An 11,971-nucleotide genomic window follows, 5' to 3' on the forward strand; every position below is an offset into this window, starting at 1 on the left:
GAAATAGAGATTTATCATTTCCAATTAACTTTTGTTTTTTAAAACATTAAAGACTGAGAAAAGCGGGATACTCTGTAGATCGTTTGAGTCTGTAACTGCCGCCGCGTTGTCTGGCTGCAGCTCAGCGGAGTTCACGTGATGAATATGCCGGCAGACAGACCGCTATGCTGGGGCTGGATCACGCTCAAACCTCCAGAACATTTAAAACGTCCCCCGGTCCGCTTGCTGTTCGGAACGTCGGGGGTCCGCAGCTCTCGGCGCCGGACGCGAGCCGACGTGGTACTGGACGCGAACCGGAGCCGGGTTAGGGTGCAGGAGCTCTCCAGGTCCTAGCGCCCCGGTCTGCAGGCTGCAGCCAGGGGTAGTTGGGTTGGAGACCCGCCCGTGATCGAGTGAGAACAGCCGGTGAGAGAGGGGCGGGACGCCCGCGCGCGCGGAATGGAAAGGCACGTATGAGAAAGTCCGCGATTAATGCGTCAAAAAAATTGTCGGCATCAAGCACACGTCAGATTAATGCGTTGTACAACCCTACTTATATGATAATTTTTATTTAAAGTTTAGAATAAATTTTATGTTGTGCGCAGAATAGATTTGTTGTGCGCAACGGGCGTGGGAGCAGTGCGCAATTGCGCACGTGCGCAGCTTAGAGGGAACATTGGTCCAGACTGAAGGGAACCCGTGTCTCCGTGGTAAGATGACGCTAGCACAACAAGCTAATGAAGGCTAATGTATTAAGCTAACAATCCAGATTGAAACGTTCATTCCAAATCCATCACCAGGACGGAGTTCTCTGGATTTAGTTTCACTAAATCTCTGTTCCCTAACTCCTCAGTCCACTGAAAAGTTATGCTAGCCCCTAGACGAGCCATGCTAACGCTAACACGCTAACGGCCGACTGCTACAGAATCGAAGATGGGCGGGGCTTTTATAGTGGAGCTGCAGAGCATGATGACATCAAACTTCTGGGACTCACACCAGCTGACCAATCAAAACATTCGACTGTAGTACCTCATTTCAACCTGTAGGGGGCAGCACACAGACGGTTTTAGACTAGAATTGTATTGAATTTATTTTAAATGATCAAAAATGTGTTAACAGACAACACTTTTATAGAGATAAACAGACCAAAAAAGTTGATTTACTGTGTGTTTTTGTTTTTAAGTGTCCTTAATGGTTTGTTTGAATTCAAACAACTAATATGTTTGTAAAAAAAATCTTTTTAAAGAGTTAAACAGAAAGTCTCTGCCAAAGAAACGTCTACAAAGTGCAAGAAAATCTACAGTGTCTCAAAAACAACAAACAAATGATTTCCAGTGATAGCCGTGAATATTTCTCATCATAGTCGAGCTGAAAGAAAGTCATTTTTAATTGCATATGCTAATTAGGGGCCCAAGGTACCAGTCCAAGGACAGCTTGGTACCAATACCAGTACCGGGACATGGACTGGAACCCTAACTGGTTCTGGGTCCAGTACTGGGGGACCTGACAGCCACCCAAAGTGTCAAAAAGTGGCGCGAAGGGGCCCGAATCATACCTCCATATATAAGGAGTTGGATGTGAGAATGTGTCTAATATTGACAGATTCTCAAAGTCCAAGAACTGGAATAAAACCTGATTGAGACGTCCCTAATGCAACGTAAATGCAGGAATACTTACTGTTGGTTGCATAACATACTGTTGATGAGGCATCCATGACGTACTCTGGACCTGCAGAGGAAAGGACGTGCTGTCAAACTCATGTCAACAATGGATTTGGATTAAAACAGACCGTCAAGATTGAGGAATGCTTTTCGTAAACCAAATAAGTCTCAATAAAGTTGTGCCAAACGATTAAGAAACTGGAGGCAGAGAACTCTCCTCCTGGATATGTTTTTCTGCCAGAATTCATCCTCCATCGAGTCCGGAGTCGCGGTTTTCTTACCAAAACTCAACACTATCACAGATCTCACAAACAATCTGGTAGATTTACTCAAAAATCAGACATTTTAAATAGTTTGAGACTCAAAACGCGATGATGAGAAAGTCAGAGAGACGGTGACAGTGTCGGTTCTGAAGAAGCTGGCGTGAAGCCTGATGAGCAAACAGAGCTCCGGATCTGCTGGAGGGGGGAATTAGACAGCTTGTGGTCGACAAACACACAGACTGGCCACAGATCCTGGTAAAACGATTAGATTAAACAAAGACAAACACGGAATAATCTGCTTTAAGAGCAATCAATCCTGTGAGCCAACACAAATGCGTGATTTGGATTCACACCTAAACAAGGAGGACATCCTATACAGCGCAGCCAAGTCTGCGTGTTCGTACACAGCCGTGTTTGTTTTTCCAGCTGAATGTTCTCTGGCTGACAGGAAGAGATTTACTTATTTATTTGTTTTTTTTAACCACGTATTCCAGCCATTTTTCCATGAAACGGCTCGACCATCGTGTGATTGTTTTGCCTTCGCCAAGGGAGCAGCAGTCCTGTGATTTCGGCGCCATTTGTTCATTTGTTATCAGGATTAAAGCAAACGACCAGACTGGAGGTTTCTTAAGAGAACAGCCTCCAATTCACTTTGCTTTTACCGAACCTGTTCTTGAAAAACAAAAAATGAAAAGCACACGTAATAAATGAAGTCAAAAACGTTTATCTATTTATATATATATATATATTATTGGTTCATTTTATTAATATATAAATAAAGTTGCGGGTCACCGTCGGTTATAACCACCCAGCCAGCAACAGCTGGAGGACCCCATAAGGTTTAAAAGTGGGCAGAAAATGTGGAACCGATTGGATTGGTCCGCATTAGCTTAAGTGGGCACTCAGTGGGTTAGCTCACTACGCTAACCAGCCGCCTAGTGGACAGTGGAACTCGCTAGCATGCTACAACAAAACATGCTAGCTCAATAAAGCACAGTTTGCTAGCTTGCAATAGATGAGCTTGCTAGCATGCTATAGCAGAGACTGCTAGCATACTACACCGGAACTTGCTAGCTCACTACATAGGGGCTCATTATCATGCTACAGCAAAACTTGCTAGCTCAATACAGCACAGCTTGCTAGGATGCTACAACGGAACTCACTAGCTCGCTACAGAAGAGCTCACAAGGATGCTACAGCAAAACTTGCTAGCATGCTTCAGCAGAGCTTGCTAGTTCAATACAGCAGAACTTGCTAGCTTGCTAGAGAGGATATCGCTAGCATACTAGAGCAGAACTTCCTATCTTGATTCAGAGGAGCTCGCAACTATGCTATAGGAGAGCGTGCTAGCATGCTACAGCCAAGCTTGCTATCCTACTACTGCAGAACTTGCTAGCTCAAAACAGAGGAGCTCGCTACCATGCTATAGCGGAGCTTGCTAGCATGTTACAGTGGAGCTTTAGAGCTCAATACAGCCGAACTTGCTAGCCTGATAAAGAGGAGCGCCATAGCATACTACAGCAGAACTACATACTACATACTACAGCAGAACTACATACTACAGCAGAACTACATACTACATACTACAGCAGAACTACATACTACAGCAGAACTCGCTAGCTTGCTACAGAGGAGCTCGCTAGAACAAATTGGTGCCCACCAGGCGACTGGCTAATGTAGCGAGCTAACACACTGAGTGCCCACTTAAGCTAATGTGAGCAAACACAGGTGGGGGCCCCACATAAACTGTGGACAGACCCCATCGATCACTTTGAAACCACATGGGGCAACTGGTCTTGCTGGCTTGACCTTGACTGTATATGAGAACTGCAGTGACACAAATGACGCCATGTTGGAGCCAGAGTAAGCAGTGATTGGTTCAAGTCTGTCTGAGTTTCTATGGCAACAACTCCATTTGATCAAGAGAGAGCTTGTTGGAAGGCCACACCCCTTCGACCACACAAAACCTGTCAATCAAATGTTTAGAATGATAGATATCGGGGCCAGTAGGCTCCACCTACTATTATTGAGGCATCTGATTGGTCAGTTTTTAAAAACTTGAACTACAGAAAAAATATGAAATAAAAGGATTATTAAGATGTTAAAAACCAACAGAATGACAGAGTTATAGATGTTTATTTTATTTATAGAAGTCTATGGGATTTTGGCTTCTACGAGTCACATACAAGTTACTTGTAACCAAGAAAATTAACGGTGCTTTCCTTTAAGTAGTTTAGAAAATACTTTTCCAACACTCAACTTTGTCTGATTTTCACTACTAAATTATTTTAGCATAAGAACCAGTTTGGCCACTAGGTGGCGATCGCGTTCCACCTTATTCCAGAAGAAGAGGAAAACTGTTTTAAACCACAAATGGTTTCTTTAAAAATATTTCCTTAAAAGAGTTTGGAAGATTCATAAAAGATGTTCATTTAGTCCGAACTGTCAGCAGTGTTAGCATTAGCCGTCCAATGGGAAATCCCATCATAAGTTAGCATCAAGCTAGCGGACATTAGTCTAATGTGTTAGATCGATCTCTACTTTAATGGATCGATTATTGATCTATTAAATTCAGATTGATTAATTGATTTGATTACAAATCCACTCTTTTCTTATAGCAACAGAAAAGTAGAAAAGAGAACAAACGATGAGCCAAAGTAGTTTGTCTTGAATTCATGTTTCATGACATATTTTCAACAAATTCATCAAACAGCAAATTTAACATTCAAGACAAATGAAAGTCGTATTTACAAGAAATGTTAAGTCTAAATAAATATTATATTCATTTTTTAAGATGAAGATCATGAAGACATACTTCATGTATTACCTTGATGGCTCTTATTCTTAACATAGACCCTCTACTAACCTTCAAATCCAAACTAAACTCTTTAAATCTGCTTTTTCACTCTGATTCACTTTTGATTTTCTGTCAGCTGCTTATTATTGTGTTCTTAATAAATAATTTTTGTGCACATTTGCTTTTGCACAGCGTCCTTGAGTTCCTAGAAAGGTGCTTTTTAAATAAAACAGATTATTGTGCGAATGCTTAGTAAACATTTACACTACAGTGATTCTCCTGCTTCTCTTCAAATGTTTTTTGGCTTGTTTAAACTCAGTCACACTTCAAGGGATTTTAGCAATGTGGTTTCAAAACATTGAGCTCATTCAGGACATTACTGCTTGCATTTTTGGTATTTATAAACTTTATAGTTTTTGAAATATTGAACAAAATATGCTCCATAAGAAATGAATGATAAAGTCTTAACTTTAAAAAGGTTAAACAGATTAGCAACAAGCCTTTAAATATATGAATGGGCTATGTTTTCATCTTTATAGTAATTTAAAAAAGAAAAAAAAATGGAGTTTAGGGAATATTTTAGCTACATGCTAATGTTTTTGGCTAATTTAGTTAACTGAGGAATTTTAAGCTATTTTGGAGTTTAGCTGGTATTTAGGCTTTTTTTGGCTAATTTGTTATCTGATGAGGGTTTTTATGCTAATATAGAGTTTAGCTAATATTTTAGCAACATGCTAACGTTTTTGGCTAATTTGTTATCTTCTGGGGTTTTTTATAGGCTAATTTAGAGTTAAGCTTCTATTTTAACAACAAGCTAGCATTTTTGGCTAATTTAGTTTACTGAGGAATGTTAGACTATTTTGGAGTTCAGGCAGTATTTAAGTAACATGTTATCTTTTTTGACTAATATGGGATCTAATAAAGGTTTTTTTATTGCTAATTTAGAGATTAGCTAATATTTTAGCAGCAAGCTAACGTTTTTGGCTAATTTTGTTTACTGAAAAATTTTAGGCTATTTTGGAGATTAGCTAGTATTTAAGCAACGAGCTATCTGTTTTTTTTTGGCTAATTTGTTATCTTCTGGGGTTTTTATAGGCAAATTTAGAGTTAGGCTTCTATTTTAGCAACAAGCTAGCATTTTTGGCTAATTTAGCTTACTAACATGTTATCTTTTTAGCCTAATATGGCGTCTACTGAGGTTTTTTATGCCAATTTGGAGATTAGCTAATACTTTATCAGCAAGCTAACGTTTTTGGCTAATCTTGTTTACTGAAGAATTTTAGGTTATTTTGGAGTTTAGCTAGCATTTAAGCTATGATCTAGCTTTTACGGCTAATTTGGCCTCTACAAAAGTTTTTTGGACTCATTTGGAGTTTAGCTCATATTTAAACAACACAGTCAATATTTTTGTAAAATTGGCATGTATTTGCAGATAGCGTTTGCATTTTCAGTAAATCCCTTCAGCAATTAAAGTTAATTGTGTCGCCATTTTCAACCAAAAGCTTCAGACTACTTTCAGCAATAAACATTCACACTAGTATTATTCCAGGTAATGCAACTTTTCTGGGTATTATTATTGTTATACTCTTGCAAAGCATGTTTTTAGATTTGGTGATTCCATGAAGGTGAAAATAAACGTACATGATTGTTGTACAAAAACAGCCCGTCAGCCAGTAAGTAAGAAAAGCTGGTCAGTCAGGCAGCCGATCAGCCAGTTGGAGCTCTGCTGAAGCGGTCACACGTGAAGCCAAACAGCCTGCCACTTAGCTGGTTAGTCAGGCAGCCAGCTCCGCGTCCAACCAGCCAGCCACGGGTTCTGTGATGCAAACCAGGCCGCCGCCGCTCGCCGCTGAAGCCTCGGTCTGTTCTGAACTGGCTCCTGTCATGTGAATCATCAAAGCGGTTTTTCCAAGAAGCAGAGCCGGCTTAGAGGAACACCAGAGGACAGCTGATGGCTCCATACAGGTCATTTACCAATTTGAAAACCAACTCCAGCAAACCTGCTGCTCTGACCTCAGAGCAAAGATGATATTTTCATAGTAAAAAGACGGGATTTGCTGGTGTCTGGTTTGTGGCTTTTCTTTTCCTGCATCTCTTTGTTCTCCAGCAGAAGATGAAGGACTCACCTTCCTGCCGCGGCCGGCTGAAGGGCAATATCACAGGAAGCGGCGGCGGCGGCGGAGCTGCCCGATATTGAAACTGTGAGGATTAATATTCCTCAAAAGCCTGGCCATTGTTTTTGATAAATCAATTTGGGAAGCCTTCCGAGAGCGGATTAGAGACGTGCCCTGGCCCACTTTCTCCCCCCACGCCGCAGGTACAGGACCTGAGTTTTAATCAGGCGTGCCTCAAAGACGGGCGCGGCAACCTTCAGCGCCACCGCTCCCCTGCCACCCACCTGAGCCTTCGCCGCCGCCGCTGCCAACCGAGCAATCCTTCCTCCTCGCCCAAGTTCCCCGTTCCCTCCATCTGTCTCTTAATGTTTTCCCGCCGATCCTTCATCCTTTTCTTTCCCTCACCGTCCTTGTCAGTCTGTCTGTGTGCAGCAAAGCGAGTCGGAGGTAAACAATCGGATTTGAGCGGGAGAGCCTCTTGATGTTTCCATTCGGCGAAGGCTGCTGCTGTGTGAAATGTGCAGTGACAGAGAGGTTGACGCCGCCGACATATCAAAGAGCCAATTTCCACGTTCCTGTTGTGTTTGGATGCGTTACTTCACAGATCACAGCCGCGAGGAACGTGGAAAATTTTACTCTTCCGCTGAAAAAACTGAAAAGATTCAAAAGAAAGGAATCCGTAAGGGAATAAACTATTAGTTTTTCCCAGAAACTTTGATGCTTGACGGGCGCCGTTTTCTTCTCCTGCTGCCAGCCTTTCTTTTTTTTTTGTTTTTATTTTAAAACTCTTGTTTTTTTGTGGTTTTCATAATGACGCCTGTTGTGTTCGCCACCCACAAAACAGATGTCAGCGAACGCAGCTGGAGAAACAACGAGGGAGACGAGCGGACCGCACGCTGCTCTGCAGCCGGCGCCGTCTCCCGCCTCCTGCGACAGAACGCTCCAGCAGTCAACTCCGGCCCACCTGATATGTGGAGACGGGGGAAGCAGCGATGAAGGGCGTGATGGACGTCTGTGCTATCATGCGGTTGGTGGCGAGACTGTAAGGCGAAGAGTAGAAACTGAAAAGACAGAAAAACAAAAGCAAATCAGACGATTTAAGAAAAAAACAAAACATTTTTAACAGAAATTCAGGATCACTTAAAGACCCCCTCAGATATAAAATAGTGTTTCTTTTGTGTCATGGACACATGTAACGAAAAATAAAGATTAAAGCTTTTTAAAAAAAATCATATTTATGGCATAAAAAATACACTGGGCGGGGCCAAAATCTCCCTGTGCCAATAGTCCCGCCCACAGGTGAATTTCTAATGGTGTCTTCACGCTGAATACGATTTGTACGTCAAATTTGCTGCGAAACGCTTGTCCAAAAATGTGTTCAGTAAAGGACATTCCAGACATGTGGGAGGAGCTACCTCCTAAAGTTTTTAGCATCTTTGCTACAACGAAGTATTGTCTGTATAATTTGTTTACAATACATGGAAGACACAGAAAATGCTGAGAGCTCAGCATATCTGAACCGACTCTGGTTCTACATTCCAGAGTCTATGTCACAAAGTCTATGTCACAAAGTCTACATCACAGAATCTACATTCCATAGTCTACAGCACAGAGTCTTTGTCTTAAAGTCTTCGTCTTAGAGTCTACGTCCTAGAGTATTTATAATAGAGTCTCCGTCTTAGAGTATACTTCTTAGAATCTACGTCCGAGAGTCTATGTCACAGAGTCTACATCACAGTCTACCTCCTAGAGTCTACATTACAAAGTCTATGTCATAGAGTCTTCGTCTTAGAGTCTACATCTTAGAGACTACGTCACAGAGTCCACATAACAGTCTACATTTCAGAGTCTACATCACAGAGTCTTCGTGTTAGAGTCTACATCAGAGTCTTTGTCTTAGACTCTACATCTTAGAGTTTGTTTCCTAGAGTCAACGTCGTAGAGTATATGTCATAGAGTCTTCGAGTTAGAGTCTACGTCTTAGAATCTACGTCTCAGAGTCTACATCACAGAGTCTACGTCATAGGGTCTACTTCTTAGAGTCTATGTCCTAGAGTCAACGTCGTAGAGTATATGTCATAGAGTCTTCGAGTTAGAGTCTACGTCTTAGAATCTACGTCACAGAGTCTACTTCCCAGAGTCTACATCTTAGAGTCTACATCCTAGAGTCTATGTCTTTTACTCCATGTTCTAGACGTCTACATAGTCTACTTCTTAGAGTCTACGTCACAGATTCTACTTCCCAGAGACAACATCCACAGAGACTATATCCCAGAGTCTACGTCATAGAGCCTACTTTGTAGAGTCTACCTCCCAGAGACTACTTCTTAGAATCTATATCCTAGAGTCCATGTCCTACAGTCTACTTCACAAACTCTATGTCCCAAAGTCTTCGTCAGAAACGTTCTCTTGACCTGTATTCTTTTTAATGTTCCCTCCAAATCATTAAAACTCCTGTCTACACTCTTTGATTTGTCACTCTTGGGTTGTCCCTAACCTGAAAGCATAATAGAGAGGGTTTATTTATTTACAATTTATTATTTAGGTTGATAGTCTAAATCATAATCACAGGCAGCACTTTGAAAACTGATAAAAAAGATGATTGGAGTGGTACTTTAAAATAGGTTGTTGAAAAATTATATATTTTTTCAGAATTTAGTCATTTTTTAAAATCACAACAGCACTCAGGCAGCTTGGACCCCCTTCAGTTCGGCTGTTTAAAGCGTGTTTCATGTTTGAAATGTTTTTTCTTTAAAGAGAAAAGATCAAGTGACTTTCGAGTCACTTGACTGTGACAGTCAGAACTCTTTGGTCCGGAAAAGCTTTAGGTTTTACAGAGATATAAGGCTCCTTCACAAATGTGCAAATTAGACGTTTCAGAGTCTCTTAAGAATGAAGTCTCACTTCCTCCTGGCGAGCTTCAGTCTGATGCCACACTTGACACTTTTAAAAATAATGTCCGTGGGATTTTTGAGTTACGTTTAAAATATAACCGAATCTGCAGCTTCAGAGGAAAAATGCAACTCATCAAGTTTGAGTTTTACATAAATCCTACATATTCATTTTAGAAAAATATCTGTCTTCTGCATTTATCAAATTTAAAGTGTTTTTATCTTAGATACTTGGATAATAGGAGCAACTTTTAATGTCAAGAGTCCAGAATTCTTAACTCTAAAGTTTCTCATGAAGTACAATAAAATTCATAAAAACTAGAACTCTTAAATTTACTTGGCTCAACTCAATAAGGAGAGAACAGTTGGATGATTCATTTGTCACCAGCCAATCAAAAAAAACAAACAAAAAAAAAAAAAAAACGGTTTAAGTCTCACTCCCATCATCCTCTGATCTATTTTCAAAGTGTTTCCAGAGGTCTGTGATTAATAATGATAATGCCATTTTTAGCCAAAATCAAAAACCTGTTGTTTTCTCTGACATAGTTTCTGCAGAGTGGCAGGAGTTCATTTGAAATTCACAGGTGTGGGCGTGACCGTTGGAGTGGAGCGATCTGTAGTTGGGCAGAGCTGGGAGCGTACATTATCTGCTCCTGGACGAAAAAAAAAATGCTCAAAAAAGGCCATTTTAAGCTTAATTTTCTTTAATGTCCTCAATTATGAGAAAAATTAAACAAAAAAATGCTAAAATTTTATTTTTTTAAGGGATGTAAAATAAAACCGTACATGTTCAAAACACTTTTGGTAGATTTTTGGTGATAAAGTTAGACTTTTGGACATGGAGTCAACAAAGAATTGCTCCATTTTGGAACCTGCTTCTAGTGGTCTTTGGAGGAACTGCAACATTTGGAACTGAATGGGTTGATATCAAGTTTGGGAATAGAAGAAAACGCTAATAAAAGCTATTTTTTTTTTTTACATATAAGTCAATATTACTATTTTCTAAAGACACATAATCTAAACAACTGTAAAAATAATCTTAATGTAGTTTGTTGAAATGGACACAAACATTGATTAAAAGCTGTACTACACAATATTAGGAACTGTTAACAATTTGTTGAAAGAATAAAAATTAAAACATATTTTTATTCATTTGAATGTAAATAATAAATCATTTATTGAGGCCTGTATGTAAATTTGCTCTAAAACAACAGTTTAAAAAAGAATTTTGCTCTACAAGTGTACGAGTGCGACACTTTATAAATACCGTATTTTCCGGACTATAAGTCGCGGTTTTTTTCATAGATTGAATGTCCCTGCGACTTATACTCCAGTGCGACTTATATACGAATTTTTAATGATGAGATATGGACTGTAAGTCTAGAGTGCCCTCTTATGGTGATCTATGCAATTACTTTATTTACTTTAGTTATTCAGATGTGACACAGAGGACTAAGAATTTAAGGGATTTAGTGATATGGAGTGAGATTGCGTGCAATTAATTACAGTAAAGATACAAAGTTGATGAGTTCTTGAGGCTATAGTTAAATAAAACTGTTATGTTATATAAATGCTACACCTTTTCGTTTTTTTCATGATGCTAATATGTGAATATGTGTTGACACATATTTAGCCTGTTTTCTATTCACTTATGAATGTTATGACTTACCTTCCAGGATGATGTAATATCGTTTTTTTCAATCAGTTTGTAAAATAAATTACTTGAAAAAAATGCGACTTATACTCCAGTGCGACTTATGTATGGTTTTTTCTTCTTCATTATGCATTTTTTGGCCCCTGCGACTTATACTCCGGTGCGACTTATAGTCCGAAAAATACGGTAATTTTCCTGCCTGGTTTACCCTCCGTCTGCTTTCAACCTCACAGTATTTCAGGACGCGGCCTGCGTGCATGTCAGCACGTCTTTAACGGTGAAAAATGTCCTCCCCAGCCGGGTTACTGGTGCTCAAAAACATCTCAGGGATTACTATTCCGCATTGCAGATTTGTAGCGATGCGGGCGCTAACACGGCCGGCTGTGCGGAGAGTGACGCCGTTAATCCGGGTGGTTGGTTGAAAATGACTGAGCCACTGGGGAGTAAGTGGTTTAGGAAGTGGGAGTGAGGAGTTTCCTGTGAATGACTGAGGAGCGGGGGTGGGGGGTAGTTCTCTCCTTCCCGCCTCAGAAGAGTTGTAAAAAAATGAAACACACTGCTGGGTCGTTTATTTCCACAGGACCATTAAATCATGACATGAAGAGACCCACG

At 40.3% G+C, this 11,971-nt stretch overlaps 1 protein-coding gene across 1 annotated transcript in view; it reads right to left on the reverse strand.

The window, feature by feature from the left end:
* Positions 1-11,971, reverse strand: part of LOC112162635 (RNA-binding motif, single-stranded-interacting protein 3) — a 430,787-nt gene that overhangs the window by 36,257 nt on the left and 382,559 nt on the right. The window contains exons 11-12 of the mRNA XM_024298468.2: positions 7,779-7,875; positions 1,657-1,707 (exon numbers count right to left, since the gene is read on the reverse strand). Coding sequence (XP_024154236.1) covers positions 1,657-1,707; positions 7,779-7,875 — 148 coding nt within the window. The remainder of the gene's footprint in view (positions 1-1,656; positions 1,708-7,778; positions 7,876-11,971) is intronic.

The sequence above is a fragment of the Oryzias melastigma genome, linkage group LG11 (genome assembly GCF_002922805.2).
Source record: "Oryzias melastigma strain HK-1 linkage group LG11, ASM292280v2, whole genome shotgun sequence".
Lineage (NCBI taxonomy): Eukaryota > Metazoa > Chordata > Actinopteri > Beloniformes > Adrianichthyidae > Oryzias > Oryzias melastigma.